Source organism: Crocodylus siamensis, chromosome 3 (assembly GCF_052110815.1).
Source record: "Crocodylus siamensis isolate JL-2025a chromosome 3, ASM5211081v1, whole genome shotgun sequence".
Taxonomy (NCBI): domain Eukaryota; kingdom Metazoa; phylum Chordata; order Crocodylia; family Crocodylidae; genus Crocodylus; species Crocodylus siamensis.
Window position 1 is genome coordinate 175,157,591 of NC_143397.1, and position 27,442 is coordinate 175,185,032.

General features: G+C 43.2%; 1 protein-coding gene and 1 long non-coding RNA gene across 5 annotated transcripts in view; one reads left to right on the top strand and one right to left on the bottom strand.

Annotated features, from left to right (window-relative positions):
* Positions 1 to 12,049, top strand: part of CABLES1 (Cdk5 and Abl enzyme substrate 1) — a 91,365-nt gene extending 79,316 nt beyond the window's left edge. For both annotated transcript variants that reach the window (XM_090039806.1, XM_090039805.1), the window contains 3 exons: positions 4,309 to 4,415; positions 5,482 to 5,689; positions 8,933 to 12,049. In XM_090039806.1, the coding sequence (XP_089895932.1) occupies positions 4,309 to 4,415; positions 5,482 to 5,689; positions 8,933 to 9,073 (456 nt within the window). In that variant the 3' untranslated portion in view covers positions 9,074 to 12,049. The remainder of the gene's footprint in view (positions 1 to 4,308; positions 4,416 to 5,481; positions 5,690 to 8,932) is intronic.
* LOC149869150 (uncharacterized) overlaps positions 1 to 27,082 on the bottom strand; it is a 34,181-nt gene extending 7,099 nt beyond the window's left edge. The window contains exons 1-3 of one of the 3 annotated variants that reach the window (XR_016441401.1): positions 26,728 to 27,082; positions 22,875 to 22,962; positions 22,662 to 22,787 (exon numbers count right to left, since the gene is read on the bottom strand). This is a non-coding gene — a long non-coding RNA (uncharacterized LOC149869150). Of the gene's footprint in view, positions 1 to 22,661; positions 25,234 to 26,727 lie in introns of those variants that run through there. The other 2 variants (XR_016441400.1, XR_016441399.1) reach the window with 2 other exon arrangements.
* Between the last annotated feature and the right edge of the window lie 360 nt (positions 27,083 to 27,442).

Here is a 27,442-nt window from a genome sequence, read left to right on the forward strand (position 1 = left end):
AAACTGCCATCTGCCATCCTGTAGGGTTGAATCACCTGTGGGTAGAGTTAGCCATGTAGATATAGGTTGTGCACATTGCATTCCAACATGCATGTATCAAGCCCTTGCTCTCTAGTGGTTGCCAACAAGCAGAGAAAAAAAAGTTACGCAATTCTGATTCTCAAGAAAAAGCATAGTTGGTTTAGTTATCCATCACAGCACTCACAAGCTGAGACAGTGGCCTCTGGTTTAAGGCGTTGTTTGAACATGATAATGCATCCTGTTACCTAAGCCAGAAATGGCACCCAGGGGTTTTCATCCCAGTTATAACTGTGATTGCTTCTTCCTGCTAGATATTGAAAGATCAAGAGAAAAGCTCATATGCTATAATGTGGTGTTTTCCATTTCTAGGTTTAAGCTTAGTAACTACTATGGCTGTGCGAAATCTGTTTCAGATTCAGTATTTCATTTTGGTGTTTCAGGTCACTGTCCTGTTTTGATTCAGCTGAATCTGTTTCGGAGTTTCAACGCTGTTAAAATGGGGGAATCACCGAAATGCCTATAACTTTGTCATTTCTTGCCCGATTCAAATGAAAATTGCAGGGATAGTAGCCCCCTCTGAGGGTATAAACACTACCACGTTTCAAGGAGATAGTTGCAGGGTTTTTTGTGGAATGCACCTCAAACTGTTCAAAGCAAAACTAATATTCCTGTCACCTGAACATTCCCCCAGTTCCTGGTTCAATTCCCCTAGCTCTTCCCAGGGAATGTGGGCCCTTGGATCTGCGCACCAGGTTTCAGCAGGCTGCCACTGCAGACTGAGGCCAGTGGCAGCACCATAGTCTTCCTGGTATTCGGCGCAGGGTGTGGCCTGCAGCAGCAGCCTGACTAAGGTGGCACCAGTTGCCCACGGGAACATGAATTCAGATTTTCCATAGCTTTGCTTTCTTTCACTGTTGACTGATTCAGTAATAGTCTTTCACCATGATTTTGGGACAGAAGCAAAATCAAAATGTACAGCTGTCCCAAAGGAGGCAGGGTAGATTTGCACCTTATAGACTTAACTAACCAGAGAAGAATTATAGCATAAGATTTCATGAGCCTGAACTCACTTTATCAGATGCTGTGAAAAGATGTGCACAGAACACCGAGTGTATCACATAGAAGAGTGTTTTGAATACAACAGACAGGGAAGGTACAGGAGAGAGGGGGCAGGGAGCAGTGCTGAGGGAGGCAACAAATAATAAACCCATAGGGACAAAGGGGTCACTGTCCCAAACCAAAGAAGAGGCTGTTTTGTTAGCATTCAGGGTGTCCTCTCTTTTGCGATTCTTTGCAACAGTCTTATACATGGTAGTGATTAGCATCCTCACTTAAATTTTTAAAGAGAAGAGAAATTAACAGTAATGACATGAAGCATGTGGTATGCCTCATCGCACTTCTCACTCACGTTGGGTCAAATGTTTCTCTGCCCTGGCAGTAAAACATCGTGCAAGTAAGTAGTTCCCAAAGTGCAATCTGTGGGTCACTGGTGGTCTGCAGGGCTGTAGCAAGTGATCCTTTCAGTTGAGTTTGAGGATAAGCTTGTGTGTGTGGTCTACCACCAGAAATTCTGAAGGTTCACAAGAGTCTGTTACTTCAGAAACATGGGAACCACAGGTCTAAGTTAAGTTATGCAGGTCTGGTTTTGCAGGGATGCTCTTACAATAGTAATTAAAGGAATCCTTACGGCTTGTTTTCTCCTGATTCAACTTTCTGAGGCTCTAGTAGCTGCTGAAACATTGAGAAGGATAGGGAGGCTGCACATGGAATCAGTCTCTCCCTAGTGCGTTCTCTCTCATGTTGGCATACAACAAAACTCAGATTTATGATCAAAAGCAGAGGAGCATCCTGATGGTCACTTGTCCATGCGTTTAAGATGCTAGTATGTTGTTGCTCTTGTTGGGCCTCATTGAATAAGGATTGCTCAGGATAAATAGCTACCATTACCTATGGACTGATGCCAGCCCTTTCAAGGGTTTGCACTGACAATACAGATCGTGTTGTCAACAGCAAAACAGGCAGCCATTGTGAATTCATTCTTTTCACTACAGGGATTTGTATGAGAGCAGGCAATAGATCTATTGTTAATTTCAGTATGATAACTATTACTCTCTAAAATACTATATTTTTTTCATATACATGCACCCTTTCCTGGAAAATTGGTGTGTGTATATTAAGTGGGGAATGCTGATTCTTTTGACCATGATAGAAGCACCTTGCTTTGATTCCTGGTCCACAGTTCAGCATCTGCTGCATTACTGTTCAGGCAGCCGAGGGTGTCAGCTGACTTTACGGTTCATTGTTTTTCAGTCTGGATCTGTTAACAAAACTTTTGTTTCCTTTAATTAAGCTAACCTTTCTTAGGGAAATTTTGCTGTCTACTAGCTGTTCCTGGTCTCTCGCTCTCCTCCTATTTCATACCCTTGGAGACTTAACTCTTCAAAGTCATAGATCCACCTATGCAGACTAGTCTCCAACAGCAGCTAGGGTTTCACCTTTAGTAAAGTAGGAAAGGGAGGGTAAGCCAGCTAACAGTCAGGCTCTGTTCCTGCTCTTTGCAACTATAAAGCCAGGGAAAAAAATTCTTCATTCTGCCTTTCAAAAAACCAGGTGCATATTATATCCCTAAGCATGTATGTGAGAAAATATGGTATTCCCAACTGGAATGTAAGTGGTGGGAACATAAGGAAAAAAAAAATCTCAATACATTTTTGAATGCCCATGAACTATACCTTATTTGCCTGGAAGCCATGGAAAAAAATTCAGGAAAATTCTGGTTCTCTTCCTTTCAGCTGTAGGATGTGCAGTTAGACAGCAGAAAGTTATGTGATCTTTTCTAGCATTTGTCACATTGTCTCTGAGTAACTCATTAGAAATAAAGGGTAATTATACTTTTATTCCTCTTTATGTCATTGAACATGGTTCTAATTAATGCAGTCTCTGTCCCTTCCAGGGGGTTTACACTCCCTTGAGGGTGGAATACTTCTGGGTTTAAGCTTTTAAAAGATCCTCTGGGACTAAAAGAACCAAAACAGGCTTATCCATTTGTAATTGTTCTGCACCTCTCTCTTAATCTCCACTCTGTTCGGAGAAGCTGGCAGCAACTAATCCGTGCCATAATAGCAGAAGTTAGAAGGGGCTTTTGGAAAGAAAGAGAGCGTGAAGGATACAGTACATACAATAAGTACTTAAGTAACAACAGATAGTTTGGTTGGTGAATTGGGCAAAAGACCAAGTACTTGCAGCACATGAGAAGTTAAGTGCTCTCTTTCTCTCAACACACCCAGGTTTGCACTTTTGTAAGTGTCTGTCCCTTGACTTTGAGGAGAAATAAGGGCTGGGAACACCAGAGCCAGGCATTTTTTTGCACTGTCACTGCTCATGTCAGAGCTCCTCTCAATTCAGTCCATTAGCTGAGTGAAAAGCAGTTAGAAACGAGAAAACATATGCTTTCCCATCATAATCATTTCCCCTTTATCAGGCTGACAATTTTTGGCCAAAGCAGCAAAGGAATTTGAAGAGGACTTACCTTGGGGAGGGCGAGAGAAGCATTGTCATATTGGTAAGAAGTTCACAGGAAGATTCTCCCCTTCTACTTAGAGACTGTTATACCAGAGCTCCTTTGATGAACAGGAGAGGAAAGTCTCAAAGTAAAAGAGATGCCATAAGGATATTTAAGTGTACAGACCAACTAAACATTGTTTACCCATTTGTCTACCTCCTCATTAACTGTAACCTAAATTATGCAACTAAATCCCCTGACATGTAGGCTTGTGAATGTGCATATTTAAAGAGGGGTGGGATGTAATTATCCATTGCATTAGACATAAATGGCATAGGTACTTCAAAAGTAACCTCCAATGCAAATTCTGAAAAGTTAAACTTGAGAGAAATTGGCAAATATGCTTCAGGACTGAAGAGAGCTGTACACACAAAACAAATCTATTAAATCAAGTACTGTAATGACTTTGTTTTGGTACAACAAGATTAGTGCTTAACTGGATTCCCTTCATTCACATAGTTTGAACATGTCATTTGGGAAAGTATCTTCATTATAACATCAAAGTGTGCTGTTTGTGACTGCTCGTGCTTATCAGCCATCCCAGAGTTCAGGTTCTTTCTTCTCAGAGGGCAAGCACAAGTTTCATTTATTTATTTTACAAATTCAGGTTTATTTCCCCCTAACTGGACATACAGCGTTTGTTTGGTTTGGGTTGGTTTTTTGTTTTGTTCTGGAGTAATCTAATAGACTACAGCAATTGATCCATATTAACTGATCTGTTACAGACTACAGTAATTGACTATGTGAAGCCATCAGATCTCAAGAAGGACATGAATGAGACCTTCAAAGAGAAGTTCCCTCACATTAAGTTAACTCTCAGCAAAATAAGAAGGTACTGTGAAGACAGTCATGAGTGTTTTAACCCTGTTGCAGCATGCAGCTATTCAGATTTTAGCGCAATTACTGTTGGTATTGTTACGTGAAGGGAGTTGCAGTAACTATTGATTTTTTCCAGAAACAATGACCTTCAAAAGACACACATGCTTGCTTTGGCTTGTGAGCTGAGTAAATAAGATAAGGAAGTTTGAGCGTTTGTGTCTGGATAGAGAGAGTATTTGCCAGTTTGTGTCTGGATAGAGAGAGTATTTGCCAGATGAGTAAAAAGTACTGAAAACTGGACATGCACCAAAATATGAAAGGCAGAAGACTGACAGAAGAGTCCCAGTGCCACTGATACTAAAAACATATTCATGTTTAAGAAAGGAACTGTTAGATTGTGTGCTTTTCCCAAATAGTGACACTAACAGTAGGAATGGGCAATTTTAATAGATGCATCCCAACAGTTTCATAACATTTAAAAGGTAGACTTTTCTCCCTTAATTCAGTATTACAGAGAAGTTGCAATACTTTACTAATACCATCGCTGCCATTTCTAGTACATTAGTTTAGAATTACAACTTCACTGCAAGATCCATAAAACAGGAAAAAGCGCAGATAGAAGGGAGGCATTTTCATTTGTGCATTCAAATTTATCGTTTAAGTGCCCAAAAGTATAGCTGATACTTTTATACAAGTATCTAGACACACCGTTCTAGGGTACTTTAAAGAGCCTACAATTTAAATATGAAACATTACAAAACAGCAAAGGAGAAAGAAGGAGCATAATTATGTTAATTAGATTGCACAGTTACTTGATGTTAATATTTAAATAACTTTTAATGACCAGTTTTGAGTTTCCTACTCAGATGAAACTCCAGAAGCAGATATTTATTGGGTCACCTGAAGGATTCTGAATAATGTCCACCAGACTATAAGGATAGCAGCCCAGTAAATTGGATTATTCCCCCCATATTTGCTTGAGTAAGAAAGTCTCCCAAAGGAAAGTTGTTTTAAGAAACTGTATCCTGCTGCAAGTTCTCTAGCTGCTCCCACTCTGGGACTTTGTTTTCTTTCTGCAGTCTGAAGAGAGAGATGCGCAAACTTGCTCAAGATGAGTGTGGTTTTGAGGAGCCCACTGTGGCCATGGCGTTTGTCTACTTTGAGAAACTTGCTCTCAAGGGGAAGTTGAACAAGCAGAATAGAAAGCTTTGTGCTGGAGCCTGTGTCCTACTAGCAGCCAAAATTGGCAGTGACCTCAGAAAACATGAAGTAAAGCATCTTATAGACGTAAGTATCTCTTGACCAAAGTTTCTATAGCAAAACTTCCTAAACTGTGGTCCATAAAGCATTTCCTAGTAGCTGAAGAGTATGCCAGTCAAGTGGTCTTAGCTGTTATCTTGGTTGCCAGTAGCAATACCAGATTTAAAAAGGCAGCTCAGCATTTCTGTACTATAAAATGTTCACGTACACAACTGTGGAAGCTGCCCCAAGGAAATTCCATGGTCGCACCTGGGTGTGAAAGATGGTTAATGACAGCACATGGCTGTAAAAGGTGTCTAGGAGAAGGTGAAGATGTGGTGTCCATTGTGTGGAAGTGTTCATACAGAACAAATTATGAAAAAATAACCTTTTGGGTGTTCACTTTGCTTTTTCATAGATGACTTGAACATAAATGAAAGTTTTCTGTGAAATGCAAAAGTGTAAGTGTATTTAACAAAAAAAACACTTTTCCCTAATTAAACAGCAGAGCTTGGTAGTTTAGGGTGCATATACACATGCAGGGAGGCTGCTTCGACACTCTAATTACAGCACATTGGAGCAGACTGTATTAATCTGAAGTGGTAGTTGCTATGCTCCAGCAGACTGCAGCATCATATGTATCAATGTCCCCATGCTGAAAAACAGCAACAGGAACCCTTTAACTAAAGTTTGTAGAATGAGCTTTAGTTAAAGTGTCCCTGCCACCATTTTTTTAGTGCAGGGACACTGATACACATGATGCTCCGGGAGCTTCAGAACAGCTCTGGGAGCTGCTTATTAACACCCCCCCACACACACACACCCCCGTCTATGAATGCCCTTATTTTCATTTAGCAACTGGAGTTTTCAGGTTTACAACCTGAGAATCATGTAGCTTCTGTTACACATGGGGCACATTTACAATAAGCTACACTGCTCTTTACAAGCTACAGCCTGATCTAGAAGCCAGGTTCACCTGGTGCAGCAAGCAGCTAATTAGCATTGCTGAGTGACTGTTCAGCAGTTACTGTATTTACTCAATTCCAAAATGAGGTTTCCAGAGCTTCAAGAAGTAGCTGTGCATGGGGCCCAGATGGGACAGTGTCAGCAATGTGCAGATTTCTGTTTCTAGTGTCTGCTCCCTACCTGTCTCCACTCCCCTTCTCCCTTCCTTTGCCGTACTGGCAGGGAAAGAGGAATCTGTCTCCTGTTGCTGTGGGCTCCATCTGGCTGGGCTCCCTGCGGAGCAGTCCCTCACAGCGCCTCGCTGGAGTCCGACTCCGCTACAGCGGGCACAGCAGAGCTCCAGAGCTATTCCTGCCCCTGTGTTACAGAGAGCGGCTCTGCTGGGAACAGTTTCCTTTGAGCCTGCTCCAGGCCAGCTGTGGGGAGTGAAGGGGAAGAGGAGCTGGGCAGGGAAGGAGGACTCTGCCAGCTGCGGGCTCCCTGCTGCAGGGGGAAGGAGTGACTCTGGAGCTCCCCCTCTGCCCAGATCACTGAGGAAGGTGGACATAAGCAGGAAGTCAAGCAGGGAGGCAAAAAGGGGTAGGGCAGTGGTGTGGGGCAGGCACCAAGAGGTGAGCAGGCGGTCTGCTTCCCCTGCCCCTACTTCCCCCTCACCTACCTCCACCCCTGCTTTCCCCCCTGCTTCCTCCCCACTCCTTCTTTCCCCCTGCCTCAGTTTCCCCTCTGCCTGGCCCCTTGCCTCTGCTTTCCTCAGCATTCCCCTTTTCCCCCCACCCCCGCTGCAGCTTTCCTCATGCAGCAGTGGGGGGAGCCAAATTTAAAGATGACACTCCAATAATTGGATTCTGGACATGGAAAGTTAACAAGTTTATAATTTTGTACATCCAGAATCTAATTATTGGAGGTTTGTCTTAAATGTTAAGTAGTCTTGGATTTGGGTAAATACAGCAGTTTACATGGAGCAGTAGAGTATGTTTCAAGGGCACTGCTGTTTGGCACAGATCAGAGTGAAGACATGCCCACTGATCTCATTACTGATGCAGACAACACCTTCCATCTCTAAAGAATTAATGGTCTTTTTTAATAAAGTTCCTTTTTCTCCCCACAATATTGGATAACGTGTCTTAAAACTAAAGCAGTAGGCACTAAGCAGGGGGCCCCTTATGAGATGTAATTAATAAATTATGCCAGATTAATTTACTTTTAGAGAAGTCTTTTCTTTATTTTGGTGTGAGGCACAATTTTCCCTTGCTATGATAGCTACTCATGGCTCCTAGTCCCTCGTGAAAATGTCAAATTTTTGCTCTTCTGCTAAGAGGGAATGGATGAGTTAAGTGACAGAAAATGCTGCTTGTGCACTCTGACTTACTAAGAAATATGTCCAGCCAAATTTTGTGAAGTAAACCAACTGCTTTTCTAATTAGAAATTTAGTACAACCACTGAATTTTTTTTCTTCTCCAATTGATCAGTTGGTAATTATCAATGTCACTTTACATCTAGAGATCATAAGTTACTATGCAGAATGGTCAGGTCAGTTTATAGAAACAGGGGTTTTCACAGTGTTGAAAGGATCCCTTTTATTCCAATTTGAGAACCCAAAGCTTGACACCATCTCTCTTATACAGATCAAGCTTACCTGGTGAAAAGCCCCCACCAGAGGAAATGGGATTCTGCACTCCCTCTGGCTGAGCTCCTCAGAGAGGCCTAGTAATACTCATTCATGGCTGACCAGCTCCTCCGATCAGTTCAGAAGAGACACTAGGCCAGAGGCTCGCTTCTCTGGCCCTTGTGGGCTCAGTTTTTTCTGCAGGAGTAGTATCTGGGGAGCATATGGACTGCAATTATAGATGGTGGAACGGCTCCCACTAGATAAAGGCCAACTCCCCCGTTTCATAGCTACCAAGACCTCCATAGGCAATGCGTAGGGGGTGCACACGGGTGCATGTGCACCCTGAGTCTGGCAGTGCATCCCTTTGCCATCGCTTGCCACCCTGATGCTAGCACTGCCGGCAGCATCTGCAAGCAGTCCGCAATCCCTGCTGGCCACTGCCCACACTTTGTCAGCATTCGCCACCCCCCACAGCTGCTGGGGGGCACAAGTTGTCAGTTAAGACCTCCCTCCTAGGTCAAGTGCGAATGCCACAGCTTTCTGCCTCCAAGCTAGAGTCATGAATATGCAGTGAAGTAGAGTTTGGGTGGCAGCAGAATGTTTTCAGATAGCTATAATTCAACACTATCATCAGTTTAAAATTTAAGGAACTAGTATCTTAATACACTAAAACTTTCTTCTTTTTTCTTTTTCCTTAAATTCTACTGCATTACAGAAACTGGAAGAGAAGTTCCGGCTGAACAGGCGAGAACTGATAGCCTTTGAATTCCCAGTGTTAGTGGCCTTGGAATTTGCTCTCCATCTGCCTGAACATGAAGTGATGCCACATTATAGACGTTTGATACAAAACTCCTAGCATAGGCTACCCTTCCTGGAAGGGGAGTTAAAACTGTTTCCACTTAGCTCTGTGGAGTTGCAGATACTACTGGAAATGCAAAAACGGGACTTGATACCAAAATTTTCTTCTCTCCAACACGTTTTTTCCCATCAACGTATTGGAACACTACATAGAAGTTCTTAAGACTCGTGTTTATGAACTTATGTACCCTTAATTACTCAGAGCAGGTGAAGAATGAGGTGCATGTTGAATAATTACAAACTGATGCTGGAACAGGGTGCAGCGGTGGGGACCAAGATTGTACATGTAGTTACCCGCATCAATCATGCAAAAACAAGAATGACAGCAGACTCCATTCCTGCCTCCTACAAATCACACATACCCCCTGCAAGCATAGTAGAGTGCATTCTTGTAGTGTTTTTTTTTTTACAGACCTGCTCCAACTTGCAAAAGGACTTCATAACATTGTGAAAAAGCTTTTAAAAAGATATCTTCACTGTGTCAGAAAGTGTGCCAATCTATTTTTGTATCAGGTATTGAAAGTGCACTTTTTCCTGTGGGGTGTTTGTATGTGTGACTCTGAATTGGTTTTGGTCCAGGTGGCTGGCTTGACTATTTCAGAGGCTATCGGTTACTAATGCTGAAGATCAAAGTGACTTTGTGTTTACTTCAAAACATAACTACTGGAAAAGTGATAAATGGGATCATTTTTGGACACTTCCTTTTTTTTAATCTTTTTGGTTTTTCAACATCTACCTTTCTAAAGACTACACTACTACAGCAAGAGAAAAGTCAACAGCTGACTGTACATTTTTAGTCTTGTATGTGAAAAGATGAAAGCATTTAGTATGAGATGTACATGTAATGTTTTTCAAAAGTATCTTGTGTTAAGCCACATGCATATTTTTAACCTTCGCACTTTTCCTGCCGTGGAGATGGCTAGACTTGCACTCTGTAGTGTTGTATTTCTGTGCTCTATGTTAGAGTGCTTAATAAGCACATTTATTGTGCTAATCTTAAACAGTGTTTTATATATAAAAAATAATTAAAAAAAAATCAGGAGTAGGGCTGAGCAGTGTAAGTGGTGTCTTAAAGCTTTGATAGCAGAGACACTGCATGTTAATAAGTTTTGATTTTTAAATGGAATTGACTACAATATATAAAAATCAGTGGCCATTTAAATTGTTACTTATGGTCTAGTACCTTTTAGACATTTCAGTACTGGAATTTTACAGTTTCTTTCCTGCATCTTACATGATTCTGGCTGGAAAACCAGAAAAGCTGGACAGAATCACTCTGGCTCTCCAGCATTATATATGCTATGCTAACATGCTTAAGGACATGTATTAAGGAATTAAATTATTTTTATATACAATTATACATGTGTCTGACCTTCTCCAATACTGATTCACTTGACAACCCCCACATTCCTAGAATATAAATGCTGATAAGGTCAAATAATATATTAAAAGAAATCTCAGCCAGGAAATTCCTACTGCAGCCTTATCTCTATACATGTGGGAGTGCTTGCTTGTGTGATGGAAATGGCTTGTGAAGAGGGTATGGGAGTGGTACACCCAAAGATGTAAACACACCAATCTTTGCTTTCTTTTACCCTTTGTTTTAACCAGTTTATTAATTTTCCTCCATTCTACCAGCAATTGCCCAAGTCAAAAGTCTTGACAGGAAAATTAAACTAGTGTCTTTTTCCAACCCTGTTGCCCTTAATCATCATGTGAAGAAAACTTTTGACAGATCTTTCTGTCACATCTAGAAGGTCGTGAAAGCAGGCTAGGAAAAATGGGGCTTTTGCTGGGCATTATTTTTCCCAGTCCTGTGTTAAAGGGTCACTGATTAATGTCTCAGATCTACAGTTGAGCCTACTTTTTCTTTTTACATAATATGCATATTCCTAGTTTTGTGGACCAGAGACTGGAATGGTGCTTCCACAATGAGTTTCATTACTGCTGAACTGGAGGCATAAGACTCATCTTGCTGAAAGGACTTGGCACTGGGCCACTTCACCAATAAACCTTGATTTTGCCATTTTGCTCTGATCTCTTAAGCAATACTGGAAAGTTATGAGCTGGTGCAGCATTTTTACATCTTGCATTTCAATACCTTGCTTGTTTAGCTCTAGAGCAGAAGACAGTACATCATACACAGGCCCACAAACCAAAGCATAGCTGTCATGTCCAAAACTAGTCCTTCCCACCTTGCCAGGGTCCCTATATTTAGTCAAAATTATTTTTCCATCAAAGAGTTTTTCCTATTGACACCTTCCTAAAATTAAGCAGATGTCTAATATAATGGTAAGACTTCATTTTGCCTTGGAGTTTGGGTTTCACTTTGCTTTACAATTTTTCAGGGACACAAAGCAAATCACAATTGCAAGATACAAAGTAAAAGATAGGGGTAGACCTTAGAGGCACTTGAAACATTGTGTCATCTTTTGTCTTCTGGGTTGCTACCCAGCCCTAATCAACAGTTTACAGAAGTTTTGTGGGATGAAATCTGATTGCTGGAGACTTTCTCCTTTCACTTGGAGTAACATTCAGCTATAGTTTGAATGTTGAATAAATACTTAAAAGATGAAAATATTGCACTGTTCACTTAAGAACATATATAAAGCCATATTAATACTAAATATAAAAGCACAAAGCTTGATCAGTATAATTATCATTAGGCCAAAGGGTAGTATGTCCTCCTCCTCCCCACCCCTGTAAAAAAAAAACAAAAAACAAAAAACACAGGCTAAAATGATAAAGGAAATCTGTACCAAAACAGAAATGTTGATTGTTTGCCTTTGTCTTATATGGTGATGTGTTGATTTACAAATGATTTTAGGTTTGACATAACTTAGTTTGGGAAATAATCCATTCCATATCATTCATAATAATTTCAGATTATGTACCATACAAAAAGGTTTGTTTGTTTTTTTTTAAGTGCTGTTTTCTACCAGTAACAGCAAGTAAAAAAACCTATTCAATGCTATCACTTGTTTGTTGTAAAGGTTTTTTATTTTTTGTTTCCCCTTGCCAATTCCTTCTCACAATTGTTGCTGCTTTTGATTCTTCTGCAAGAATTGTAAGTGAAAAAAAAGAAATTAAATGCCACCTGCCAAACAAGCCAAACCCACAAATGCCCCAACCCATACCACCACCACAAAACTACCAAAACTGCATGCCTGCCATCATTGACATTCAGGCCCAGATCCTAAAAAACTTCCAGACAGTGTGACATCTGTACATAGATAGAGCCCCAGTAACTTGGGTAGGACTCCAGACTGCCAACATGGTTCATGCTGCAGGCCTGAAAAACAAATGTTCCTTTTTAGTTTTGCTCTGCAGGGTATCTTTTTTGGTTTAAAATTGTATAGACATGCGCATGCTAATCCCTTGGTGAAGAAGTTAACAGGAGTACACTCTGTGAATAATGGATATCATTTGGCAATAGATGGATGGCAGAGATACTGCTGCATGGTCAATAACAAATATTCATAAAGCAAGACTAAAGGGAATATGACACTAAAAAATATTATGGAATTTGAGTACATCAGAGAGGTAAAACTCCCAGGAGGTAGCCATAATAGAAGAACCTTTATAGAAGTAACAGGTTTTTTACAAGATACGTGAGCAACTGAAGGCAAGCTTTGAGATAGTTTGAAATGGCTTGGGCTGCTGTCACAGTCGTTTTTGGCATTCCTAAAGCCACGATTCGGGATAGTGCAACTGGAAATTGGAAATGGATGGCCAACAGAGAAACCAGATCTCACCTGGAGAATAAGCAATATGCCTTGTGATCCTGCCAAAGTCCATAAAGGTTATATATTCTTCAGATAGTGTTGAACAGAATGCTACCACATATGGGCCTAATTAAAGACTACTCTTGAGGGCAATGGCCTCCAAACTCAAGCCCATATTGAACAAAACTATAGGATGCATGGCACATAGACTTGGCAGTTTTGTTGTGCATTCCCATAATTTGGCTGAATTCTCATGTATTTTCTTGAGGAATAGGCTGCCATTGCAGATAATGACCAACAGAGGTGGCTGTAGAACCTGCTAAGGAAGCAGTTTCTCTTGCTTCTCCCAAGATTAGATCCCGAGCAGAGGACTCATGTGAGCAATGCCTGGCCTACCATGGGCCACAGGTCATAGGGATGTGACAGCTTTCAAGGAAGCTGAATAATTTTTGTCATCAGGTCTTTCATGAAACAAAAAGTTCCCTTTCCAGAAATGAATATGGTTTTTAAGGGCCCCTCTGCATGTGCAGGTAAAGACATGATGGAATCTAATGCACCATTTGCATGATCACACCTCCTGCCATGCCATATGTGCATGGCAGGAGGTACAATTGTGGGATCACATATCAGAGCCCATCATGCCCTATTAACAGTGTTGGGGAACCCAACCCCAGGCTCCCCCTGTACCAGCAAGAAGCAAGCTCTTGTGGCTACAAGCCCCCTTCAATTGGCGGGGTTCCCAGCCATAGGGGCACATCAGGTGACTGCATGGTTACAGCCTTCTGTGTACTTGTGCAGTTGATTTCACCTTCCTACCTTCCTTTGTAGCTGTGTCAAAGGTAAATCCTGCCTCACCAACTTACTAGAGTTCTTTGAGAGTATCAGTAAGCAGGTAGATTTCATAGACATCAGGGCTGGAAGGGACCTTGGGAGATCATTGAGTCCAGCCCCCTGCCAAATGTACTATGTCAACTGGATTAGGGTGATCCAGTTCACATAGTACATTTCGGACTTCCAAAAAGCCTTTGACTGTTCCCCATCAGAAGCTCTTGCCAAAAGTTAGGTATTTGTCAGATAAGATTACAGGGAATGCTCACTCATGGATTAGAAATTGGTTTAAGGATAAAAAAAACAAGGGTATAAATGGTTAGTTTTCAGGATGGAAAGAAACAAACAGGGATCTCAGGGATCTATGCTGTTTAACATATTCATAGCGATCTAGAAAAAGGGTGATTAGCAAGGTGCCCAAATTTGAGGATGACAAAAGTATTCACAGTGGTGACCACCAGGCAGATCGTGAAAAAACTACTGAAAGATCTAGCACTGTTGAGCAGATGGGGCAACTAAATGGTGGATGAAGTTTGATGCAGATAAGTGCAAAGTGGTGCACACAGACAAAAATAACTCAAACTATACCTACACCATGATGGGCTCTCCATTAGCTATTGCAACACAAGAAAGAACCAAGAGTCATTTTGGACAGCTTGCTAAAACCAGCACACTAAAAATAACACAGTGCTCTGCAGCCAGCAAAAAGGCAAACAAAATGTTAGGGATTATTAAGGGAATTGTAAACAAAATAGAAAGTATCATTATGCCCTTTATAAATCCATGATGCATCCACCACTTGAATCTTGTGCCCAGTTCTGGTCTGTACACCTCAAAAAGGATATAGAGCTCAAGAAGGTACAGAAAAGAGCAACAGAAATGATTAGTGGCATGGAGTCTCATTTTCCATATGGAGACGAGACTAAAGAGGTTAGGCCTCTTTAAGCTTAGAAAAATGCTTGAGCGGGAGCAGAAGGGCTTACAAAATACTAAGTGGTGAAGAGAAAGTAAATAGGGATTCCTTATTTACTCTCTCCATACAAGAACGAGGAATCACAAACTGAAACGAGTAGGTAGTAAGTTTAAAGCTAACAAAAACAAGTTCTTTTTCACACAGCATGGAAGTATGGAGCTCATTGCCACCAGGTGTTGTGGAAGCCGACACTTTAGCCAGATTCAAAAAAGGACTGGACACATTTTTGGCATCAGTAGCAACTGAGGAGGAGAGTCAGGGGTACTGAATTTCCTATACCCCAAGCGTTGGCTCCTACAAGTGGGAGAGGAACAGTGGAAAAAACCCTGGTCATGCTCTGTTCACCCTCCTGGTCAGCATCCGCCCTCTGCCACAGTGTGACACAGGATACTGGGCAAGATGGACCTGTGTGGTAAATAGCAGTTCTTATGTTCATGCACATAAATATAAAAAGGAGAGAGCACGTTGTTTATGCATCAGTGTTACCAGTCAGACTGTTTTGTTTGTTGATGCTCTTCTTTAGATGCTACTCTTTCCACTTAGGCATTATCCACAAATTTGACCATAGGAAAAAAAAAAATCTGATCTGCAGCAGCAACTATGCAACATGCAGAGGCTTTACTTGATAGGCAAGAGTCTCTGATAAAGCATAGGAAAAAAATCATGTTATCCAAGCTAAGACTAGACATTTCAGCTTGAAGAGAACAGGTACTTTATTCCTGTAGAAGCGCCACACAGGAAGGTTTCAGAACTACAGCCATCATGCAGGGGCTGCTCCCTCCTCACATATTCTTCCCCAGCTTGCAAGAGCCACATGTTTCACTCTCTCAGGATGTATCTTCTCTTCCCCTACACCTTCCCTCTTTTTCCATCTCCCAAAGCACCAACTTGTTTTTCATCTGCCTCTCACTAAGAAGCCAAGTTCACCCGTTCCAAGATGCTTCTCTGCCGAGCAGCATTTTTGGGGAGGGAATGGGGGTGAGGGCCATATGAATCATAGGACTGGCTTAATAAAAGGCAGCAAGAGAAAGGCAGCGGATTAAGAGACCTAGGGAAATGGCCGGAGGACATTACAATACCAGAACACTGTCACTGCCTGCACCTAGGAGAGATTGGTCCAGAAAGGACTGCTCACCGTTGGGGCTTCCACTCAGGTCCTGGTTTGGCCGCTGTGGAGACAGCAGCTCGCAGATTCCTTTCAGTAATAGCCAGGCGAGGAACTGCAGTGCGAGCAGTGCCTCCTTATGGTGTCCCTCAGAGCAGGCAAAAGAGGAAGTGACAAGGACTTCATCAATTCAGTGCTGAAGGAGACCTCTGGCAGCCCTTCCCCTGCAATTGTAGAGGTAGCATTAGAGAAGAAAGAAGACATGGACTCCCAGGAGGGTAAAAGCTAGAAGTTTGTGACCTCTGACAGCAGGCAGAAGCCTTCATCTCCATTTGCAGCAACTTGCCTTAAGAACAGATTAGGAGAAGGTTTCACTGATGGAAGAGGCCAGGCCTCCCCAAGATTGGAAGGCTCGAGACCAAATATCACTGAGAAGAAGCGACAGGTGGTTGTGTTTGGAGACTCCCTTTCGAACGGGATGGGGGCATCCATCTGCCAGCCTGACCTGTTGTTTTGGGAGGTCTGCTGCTTGCCCAGATCCAAGATGTCACGGCAGGATTACCAAGACTCATCCGGCCCTGTAACTACCTCATGCAGCTCATTAGAGCAATGCAAAGCTTCAGTAGCCAGTTCGATTCGGAGGAGATTCGGCCCAATTCAGAGACCAAATCTCCAAATCAAGTTGGGAGACCAATTAAAAGCTCTGAATCGATTCAGAAAAGCTTCGGCTGCTTTCAGAGATTCAGCTGCAGACTAAACAGGCAGCTGATAGCTGCCTCCAGCTGATAAGTCTGCTGGGGAAGGGAGGGATTGGGGCAAGCAGCCCAGCTGGGGTGAAGGATGCAGACATGGCCCACTCCAGGCAGAAGGGGGTAAGCCCCAGGTCCCAGTGCTGATGCAGGCACAGCAGTGCTGCGAGTGGGGGCTATGCCCTGCTGCCACCCAGAGTGAGACGCGCCTGCATCACACCCCCCACCCCAATGGCTGGCAAGCAGCAGCAGGGTAGAGCCCCCACCCCCGTGGCTCCCCACACCAAGGCAGAGGCAGGCACAGCCAGAGGAACCACAGGAGAAGCCTCCATAGCTGCCCTGCTGGCCTCGTCCCCTGCCCAGCCTCCCAGCACTTAAAAAAAATCAAAACAAAACAAAGACAAAACAGAGCCCCACATTCACCAGCTCTGGCAGTGGTGATCAGGGCCTTGGGGCTCATGGCAGAGCCTGCCCTGTGCAGTGTAGGGTTCACCCCCCCACACTCGGCCTGGCACCCACGTAGCAGTTGCCCCATGGCATGGGTGCAGTGCAGCTTGGCAGGGCATCGCGCAGCTGGGGCTGCTCCATGTGTCAGCCAGAGCCCGGCACCACTCAGACCGAGCAGCCCCAGCTCCCAGGCAGCATGCAGCAACCTGCCAAGCCATGCCACACCCGCACCACGGGGCAGCTGCTACGCGCATGCCAGGCAGGGGGGGAGATCCCCGCTGCCCCCCATTGCATGGAGGAGGAGCTCTGCCACGAGCCCTAGAGGCCCCAATTGCTGCTGCCAGAGTGGGTGAGCACAGGGGTTTTTTTGTTTTGTTTAGAAAGACTGGTCTTTAGAAAAACTGGATGTGTACAAGTTTATGGGGCTGGGTGGGATGCACCTGAAGGTGCTGAGGGAGTTGGCTAATGTGGTTGCAGAACTGCGGGCTATCATCTTTCAAAACTCATGGATATCAAGGGGAGGTCCTGGATGATTGGAAAAGGACAAACATAGCACCCATCTTTAAGAAAGAAGGAGGATCTGAGGAACTACAGACCAGCCAGCCTTGCCTCAGTTCCTGGAAAGATCATGGAGCAGGTCCTCAAGGAATTCATTTCTAAGCACTTGGAGGAGGAGGTGATTGGTGAATCCATGCTGACTGTTCCTAAAGGCAAGCCATGCCAGACCAACCTAATTGCTTTCTATGATGAGATGACGGGCTCTGTGAATGTGATATACTTTGACTTCAGCAAAGTATGCTTGCAAGCAAGCTAAGTAAGTACAGGATGGATGAATGGACTGTAAACTATATAGACAACAGGCTGGATAGAAAAAACAGTGGATAGCAGTCAATGGCTCGATGTCCAGTTGCCGCAGGGGTCAGTCCTGGGGCCAGTTTTGTTCAATATTTTCATCAGTGATCTGGAAGATGGGTTAGAGTGCACCCTGACCAAGTTTGCAGATGACACAAAGCCATTTTCAGACTCATTGCTGACTTCTATGAGAAATTCCTTGCTCTCTCTCCCTCTTACCAGATGTTCAGACCATTAATCTCTGCAAGTTTTCTAATCATAAATGAGTCTGAAAACAGTGGGAGTCCATGCAGCCTCTGTTCAAACTTTATGTTTGTAATCTAACAAGCCTATTAATGTTTTTAATTGAGAAAAATCAAAACACTGTTGCAGGAATGTAAAAGCTTTATAAATATGAATAGCTATTTCTCCATAGCAACAGCTCACAGATCAAAAATGCTGTGTCCTGTTATTATTTCTAAGTTGTCCTGGTCCAGCCCAGAACAATAGGCATTATGATAGTGATTTGCTAGTCTTCATCTCCTTCCCAGAGGACAGGTGTTCATACAGAAACATGAACAGAAGAAAGGCTCCTATTAGCATTCTACAGGATACCTAAGCGTGGAGCCTGAACCTCTTATACTTTGTGATGTTTCTTTTAGGCAAGATGTCAAGCATATTAGTAAGGAAATCTGTACTTTTTGATGCTGGAACCGTACCGTTTATGTAGTTAGATATGTCACACAATATTGGCTAGTCAGTTTGCTGCCCACACCCGACACTTGAATTTTTTAAATGATAAAAGCAACTCTGCAGTCCTGCATCCTGTCCCATGATCTATATTTCAGGCTATGACAAACCAGTACCTTGGTCCAAACTAATGGCATTTCTGTTTGTACTGTCCCCAGGAGCACATCCCTAGGTGAAAGAAGAATTGAAGGATTTAAAAGTCACCCTTTTTCAAAATACTGAGAAACATCACCTCTTATCCTTTAAGAAGAAAGAGAAAAAATTATGACTCTTCCTTTGCTAGACGCTGGCTATACTTGTAGAACAGCCAAGGACAAACATAGCCTTTGTTAGGCTGCTGCAATATCATCAGCAGCCTTTACCTTCCTCCTCTGGAGTCCAAGCCTTGAAATAGTCACAGGGTCTCTTTGAGCCTTATACTATCATCTCATCTGATGTCCTGCACGAGACAGTCTAGAAAATAACTGCATACATTAATTTTTTACTAAAGCATATGTTCTAAAGGAGATCTGGCCTACTGTGATGCTTGATAGCATGGCTACCTTGCCGTGTTTCAGCAACAGCAGGTAAAGCAGTAAGAAAACAAAGATAAGTTGAAGGACGGGGACATAATTTCAATGGTGCTACCAAAAGTTACAACTCTGTCAAAACTAACATCTATGTAGAGCTTGTAGTCAGTGGACCATGCTGCCTTTCCCACAGCTTTACTTCCAGGAGGGGTCAACTTTACAGCATTTCATATTGTAAAATAAGAGTTGCAGAGCTTAACAAGGGGGGGACGAGAAAGAGGGGGAGATGTCTATCATTTCAACACTGTGCAGCTAGAGCGGTGGTTCCAACCAATCTAGCATTGCTCAATTTTAAAAGCCTGCTGTGTCCATTAATGGAAAAATGGACTCTATTCCAGCCACTACAGCATACATGGAAAGTTTCAGATTAGAGCTGGGTGGGGGTGTGGGGAACAAATGGAAGAAAGAAAAGTGTGAACAGTTATTTCCTTTAATTGATGGTAGCATACAGTTATTATGGACAAATACTAAGAAAGATAGAGTCTTTGCCCAGAGAAAGTGCTTAGCATGATTGAGGGTGGCGCAAAGGCGAAAATTTTCCATCTAATTAGATGAAGACAGGCAGAAGAGACAGCTGTGTTTTCCTTCTGTAAAATGATGGCACTTTGTGCCCAAGGTGCCATGGGCCTCAGGAATTCCTGCCTTACAGTGTGTCGTGGGTAGGAGGAATGCACAGCCTTTGACACACAATACTCAAGCTGGCATGCAAATGTCAGCTTGTTCCCAACTGGAACCATTCTGTGCTCTTTTAGCTCCCTGTGATCAGAAAGGAGGGGGACAGGAGGGAAGAGGTGAGCTGTGCCAGCAGGTGGTTATTGTAAGGCAGTGGTTCCCTAGTCATGCCCTCTCTTCCCCACCTACACTGAGGGGCAGAACTAGGCTGAGGATCATTCTGCTATTTTGACCATAGCTTACTCTGCCTACTTCAACTTACGGGGTGATATGTGACCAATAAGACAGGAGCAGCCTGGATTCTGGAGCATTTTATTCTTCTGGAATATGGGAATCCATGTTTGGGAGCATGGAGCAAGTTTCTAGCCTCCACTGAAGCATCAGCAGTCAAGTTAACATTGCAAACTGATTGGGCAGTTTCCTGTATAGGGGAAATCACAGGTGGCATAGGTCAAATGCAGCAGCTACAATTTAACCCCCAAACACAGCCCCGCTGCCCCCCAGCACACCCGCCTAGTCCTGACTCCTCAGTGTGAGTGAGTGAGAAGGGGCAGGACCAGGGAGCCACCATCTTATAACAACCAGCTTCAGGCATTGTTCACTACTTTGGCCTTCACATCATGGGCAGTTAAACTGAACACAGCAGCTCTGAGGTTGCTCCAAAATTGTTTTGATTTGACCCCTGAAGCCTCAGGTGTAGGATTGGAGTTATTTCTTTTCTCCAATGTTTCTGATTCTGTGATGAGTACAGTAGACCATATAGTATCCTGGCCACAGCATTCAGGAATTGTCTTCAAAATGCCTTTAAAGAAGCCGTGTTTGTATTCCTGTTGCCTACAAAAAGTTAACAGTTTGTAGGAGAGGCTTATGATTAAAACAAAACAAACAAACAAACCCCACCAAACAAACAACCCATCCCCAAATACAGCTCTTTATCTATGGAGCTGCTTTATTACTCCATCCAGGAAGAACACAGACCAATGGCAGATGCTTCCTCAGGCTGACGAAGGGTATTTGTACCCAAAAGCTTGCAAAAAAGATTTTTTCCAACTATTTGAGAGTTGGTTTAATAAAAAGATACTAGATTTATCCAAAGAGCCTTGTTTACTTGTTGATGGATGGCATTTATCAGATGAGATTAGATTATTGTTAACAGAACATAGAAGAATTCATGGAGAACTATAGGGGCTGGTTTAACCCATTTTAGAAAGTGTACCAATGAGTGCATCATCAACTGTATGTTACGAATACTGAAAGTTCACAAGAATCCTTTCAGAACGTTAGAAGCGTGCAGTGCTTCCTTAAAAAAGAAAAAAGTTGTGCAGCTAAGCTGTACAAGAACAGGTGCCAAGAATGGCTCCAACAACGCAAAGCTGACCTTGAGTAGAGAGGGACAGAAGGGAATTATGGTCCCAGTGTAGTAAACTCTTTCACTCACTTCAGTTAGATAAAGGCAGAAGTCCTCTATCAATGAACATTAGGCAGTGCAACTCCTTTGTATAGAGAATTTATCATCCTGGATTTTTTTTTTTTTGGTATCTCCTTACAAGACAATTCATCATGCCTGTTATAGTTCATTTTTGCATGTGTAAATACCTCAGAAGAATGTGGTCCCTTTTCTTTTGACTGTATTCACTGCAAGAAGTTAAACTTGCTTCTGCATGTAGCGCCATCTGTGATCTACCATCAGATGTTCAGCTAGATCAGGCAACTGTTTGTTTAAATAAGACAAGGTGTTCTCTATTATTTTTGTCATGAAGTTGTTCTTGCAGTAGCCCACCATGTTCATCCAGTTTGTACTTAAATGTATATTCAGTGCATAATTGGTTTCCTTCTCATGGACATGCACAGTTAGAAGGTATTGGGTGCATCAGAGCGTGCACCCAATACCTCCATTAGTGGCTCTTAATTTTTTGGGGAGGCTGTCTATAACCTTATCTTCAGTAAACAAATGTCTCCAAATACCATAGCTAAGACTGGTTTATTCTGAAGACAGATCAAAGGATTAATAGAAACTCTGCCCAAAAGCCTGAAAACAGATGCACCCAACACTGGCCCGGAAAGAAAAAACAGCTGAAGATAGATAGCTACTACTTGGTCCTAGCAGATACCAAGAGAGACCTCACCAGTCTGAATTTAGCAAGGATCAGAAAGTTAGAATGATAGCCAGGGAAACACCGTCAGTCACTTATCAAAGAAGTCTATGAACTAGTACAATACCAAATCCATTCTAAAGGCCTCTAAATCTTCACAAAGATGATACACTGGCTTTAGCAACTTGGGGGGTAGGTTGGGGGAGTAAAACTCATCTGTAGCTAGTTCAGGGGTTTGCTTAGTTCAAAAGCCTTTAAAAATAAATAAATAAATAAATCACACTATTTTATTACCTCTCAGGAACCATCACAAACATAAATCAACACTCAATAGCATAATTTAATATACTTCACACAGGGTGAATTCACAGTCCTGAGTCTCCTCTAACCCCGAGAATGTGCATCCAGCTCACTGCTGCTTCCTCTGCACTGCAGTCTTCCTTCTCTGCCTGGCTCTGACCCCACCCTGTGGTTGTGCAGCTGTTTCCAACCTCACAGCTTTGGGTCTCCTTCCAGACCCCGATAAGCAGCCAGACCTAGTTCTACCACCACTAACCTGACTACTGCTGCTCCTATCCCTGGGAGCCTTTTAATTTCCTGTGGCCAGCCAATTATCTGGATCAGCTGTCCCAGTTCCCCTAGGCAGCCTATAATCACTCCCAACTGCCTGCAGCTGGGCTGTAGCCCCTGCCCACCTCCAGAGTGCTACAGCTAAGTGTGTGCAGTCTACTGCACGTCTCTGCCAGCTACACCATCCTATAGAGTTCTAGTGCAAGGACATAATTTTCTATTCCATTCTTTCAAGATCATTAAACAATAAATACGTAAATAAATAATAAATTACCTTTTACTATTAAGTTCTGTAAGACTTTCCCAGAAGATCGGAAGAGCTGGGATGCTCACAAAGGCACTAACATGAACATCTGTCCAAGAGACCAGATATGAAAGCCATGACTCCCTCTTCCTTAACCTAAAAGAGAGGTTCAAGCACTAGTAAGACTTTACAAAGGCTTCACCCAAAAATGACTCTTAAGGGGGTGGTGAGGAGGTGTAATACCATTCCCTTTCTTAGTAGATCATTTATTACTTCTCACTTGCTAGCAGAAGAAGGGATGAAAGATTTCCCCCATTTGTACAATCAGTTCCTTAAGAAAAAAACACACAGTTGTTAGATACTACTTGGCAGAGGAATGCAAGCCTCACGATTGCATGGGAGTTGGGGGGTCTAGTAAGCAGTGAGAAATGCTTTATACTTCACCAGACTGATGACAGTTTTGACAATTCTAATGATTTCATCCCAAAACCTGATGATTTACTTAAGGATGCAGCTCCAGCAGCAGGTGGCTATATGAGAATCTCAGCATTTATTTGAAAAGCAAGCTTCCAGTTTGTGGTGGCAGAGAAAAAAAAAACACCTTGAAAATGTGACCCTCCCAACTGTATCCCAAAGGGTCAGAAAACAGAAAATATTTCATTCTTTTGCATTTAGCTGTTTTCTCTCAATTTTGCTGGCGACCCTTCCTTCTCTTCCATCTTGCTCATAAATATAGTACTTTAACAGGCTGGTAATACTGCAACACCCACTCCAGTACTCTATCTACTGATCTATGTTGTTTCCTACAAGTGACTGTTGGACCATTAAGGTTCTTTATCAGGAGGTAGAATACAAAAAAATGGAGGTACTATGTGATTATCTATAGCTGAGGAAACTAAAATATGGAAGCTGGTAACCTAGCTATAAAAACATTCATTCAAAACACAGCCCATTCACTCTGCAATTGTAATACTCCACTTCACATGCAATTTAACTGACTGGAATTCTGTTCTATAAAAGGTTCCTTCCTTTCCTCTTGAAAGTAGGGATTTATTCTCTTTTGGTTATAGCTCATAAAGTCTTGAGGCTACAACCATCTGTGTTAACCTTGGAGCAGTCTGTTCATCAAGAATAAGCCCAAGGAGCATCCATGCTAAACAAAGCTCTATGAACGGACAAAAAAACAGAAAGCTGATGTGCTGAGATTTTTCACTTCTATGTCCTAAGCCTTTGGATACACCTAATCCAAGACTTGATATGAAAGGGATACAGGCTCAGTTCTGAAGGTGTGAAACATTCAAAATAAAGTTTAACTCCATTTTCTGATGTGCCACCTCTATCGATATGGGCTGTCTTATTTGGTTATCTCTACCAGACTGAGGCAAAATGATAGAGAGGAATTTTGATATTGTTTTTTTTCCATAAGTTATTGTTACTGTGGCATTATGTCACCTATTGCTGTGGTTTCCATTAATTGCTTTGTTTCATGTGTGTATCTGCAAAGTTGTTATAATACATGGACTGGATTGTTTAAGTATTGCCAACTAGGACCATAGCAACTCTTGAAATACCCACGTATAGTTTTAATTCTTTAGCCCCTTCTGCAACAACAGTGAAATGAGGTTGGCTTTTCCAACATCAGTGTCTCCAACAGGTAAGGAGCTTAAAATGTATAATTAATTCCTTCATTTGGGGCACAGTCACACTGAGTGCTGCTTGGTGCCTTCTGCAAAATTGCAAAGGACCTTCCACTGCCACAATTGCATCTTATCTTTGTTAGTGGTCAATTCACATTTTTTCCACTGCAATGACCAGAGTGATTTGATTTGATTTGATAACTTGCTGGGGCTTTGGTACAGCTGTCTAAATTCAGGAGACAAAGACTATATCAGCCTAAGTTTACACTGGTGTAAGCCCTTTTGGGCAGGTGTCTACACATGCAACCATAAGGGAGCAGACTGGCACCGTTTCCTGCAGCCCCGCAATGGGCCCCTGCCACCACTAGGGGGAGTTCCAGGCTCCCGGGGGTGCTAACTCAGGGGCTGGCAGGGAACATTGGGCCAGGAGACAACTGGATCCTGACCCCGGGGGGCTGCCTGCTGCTGGGGCAAGGACAATGTCCCCCTGGCCCAGCTACAGGGAGCTGCTGGCCCTGGCTCCTCAATTAGGGGCCTGGGGCTTAGAAAGAGCTGCAGGGAAGGGGCAGGGCCCACCCCCCCCACCCCAATCTGTTGGTGGGGCAGCTAGCAGCAAGGGGATCAGGGCAGGGGGCTGGGACCTACCCCACCCCTGCAGCTCTTCCCAAGCCCCATGCCTCAATCACCCAAACAGGGTGTCCTGATCGGGACAGTTCTTGGCCACCCCCAGGTTGTGCAGGGAGGTCTGTATGTGCAGTCTGGAGCTGGCTGGAGACTGCACGAAACAGGACAGTCCCCAGCCACCTCCAGACCAATGTGCTTCCCCACGCAGCTTGGGTCCTGGTCAGGGGCAAGTCTCAGCCAGGCCCAGACTGGGTGGGGAACTGTTCCCAGGCAGGGAGCCCTCAGCCTCTGCTTTGTGATCACAACTGCAATTGTGAAGTGGGGGCTGGGGAGCTTGTTCCCAGCCCTGCCATTGTGGGGCAGGGGCTGGGAACAAGCTCCCAGCCTATTCCTAGCCCCAGCTTCACAATTACAGAGTGGGGGCTGGTAACAAGCTCCCAGCCCCTGCTCCACAATCACTACTGAGGAGCAGAGACTGGAAGTGCCCTGCTGCTGGGGCAGGGGTATATTGTCCCCACCTGAATACACTGGGTGGGGGCTGGGTAGTTTGTTCCCTGCCCAGCTCTGTGAGCACTGAGCTGAGATGGGAAACAGGATGGGGATCTTGCCCAAGCCCTGTGACCACAGAGCTCAGACTGGGAGATAAGAGTCTCCCAACCCCCCACTCCCCAATCATGATCTTGGAGCAGAGGGTTTAAAGCTTCCTGCTGCTGGGGCAGAGGGATATAGTCCCCACCCAGGCTCTGCCCTGGCAGCAGGCAGCTCCCAGGGGCAGGGAGCTATCTCCTGCCCCCGATGGACAGCTGACTGGGAGCAGATTTGGAGCATCTACATGAGTGCTATGGCACCATTACTAATCCCAAGCAAAATTTGCTACTTGCATTTGCAGGTAGCAAATTTACATGGGATTAGGGAGGTTTACTGCAAAGTAAGTATGAACACATATAGACATACATGCTTACTTCGCAGTAAACAATGCTAATGTGCAGTTAAGCATCTCATGTAGATGCACCACTGAAACAGAGAGAGGACTCCTTGCAAGTATTTTGTGGCTTGCTTAGACTGGTAATCCAAATGGGCCTTCATTGATGTTAAGGAAAGCAAGAAAAGCAACAAGTTCCTGCAGTTTTTTTACCTAGTTGTATGGCTAAATCGGCTTGTTAACTGAACTAGGGTAATACCTCTCTTCATTTGAAAACAGAAGTGCATGAGTCCAGGAATCTACCATACAGATATTTCAAATTAATCCAGGCACCCACTACTCTAACTGGTATTACTGAAGCTAAGTCTCTTTCCCTCTATGTATGACAAATTATAGAAACTAGACAATACTCTCTCTTCTTCCCCTCTCTCTCTCAAGCCTGTAAATAGTGATGGCACTGAACCACCAACTCTTAGATCTGCACATCTCCTTACCCAAACCACCACTCCATCTAGTCACTATCAAACTAGAAGCTGTGTTAGGATATTTATTTTAATAGACCATTCCTCTTTCCGCTAATACTATTATTCCACAGCACCCTGTACCAAGAGTCAGCAAAGGTTATTAAATGTAATTCCAAACTAAACACTAATCAATGTGTCACTTAAAAGGCACTAGGAGAAAAAGCAAGCTTCCGCCTTTTATTAACAAACTTCTAGAATAGTTTGGCAACCCCAAAAAGGCCTTAATTCTGCCCCTGAAGTGATACACTGAGTATCAGTGATGGATACAATCCCAAGTGACATACTGACATGCACAACAAGCCATTTGTACTCATGCAAGCCTCAGAAAATAATACCATACAACCCCTCAAGCATCTACTAACTCACCTGCACCATCAGATCAAGTTTACCTCTGTCTTTGAGGGAATGGTAGTGGGCTTCAGTGAAGAAGAGTCATGAAGTGCACTGAATTATTAAAGACAGCTAGTCAAAAGAGAACTCCATGCCTTCTTGCCTCCCAGACTGTGCACATTCTCCTAAGACAGAGGAGAAATTCCCCCTCTTACCAAACTCTCTCTGCATTTCTCTAAACATATCCGTAACTTTAGTGGCGCATTTTTGACATTAGCTGCAAAGCATGAGAGAAATGTAAGCATGCTCAGAGCTTATTATTCACAGTGGACTTATCCAGGTGATTTTCAAAGCAATTTATGAGTTCCCTAATAAAAATTTAACATAACTACAGCTTACAAAAAAATGCCGGTTTCAACATCCTAGCCCAGACCTTTTAACATTTGCTCCATTCACTCAAGTATATGAGATTCCCCTTCCCACCCCAAATAATTAGCAAAAGCATACTTTCTGCCCCCTACCTGCTCCCTTGAAAGTGAGAGTGACCCAACAAAAATCCTTTAAGTGCCCAACATGGATAGCCTGCCTCCCCCTCCAAAAAAATAGCCAGCACAAGTCTCTTCCATTTCAGAAATGCAGTTAACATCCACACACACTACAAGCTACTAAGAACAAGGAATTAATATGAGAACAGTTATACAGTCTGCACAGGTTGTGTCCAAATGCTTACCATAATTCCATCTTGAGACCAAAACAGTCGGATGCTTGTGGTGA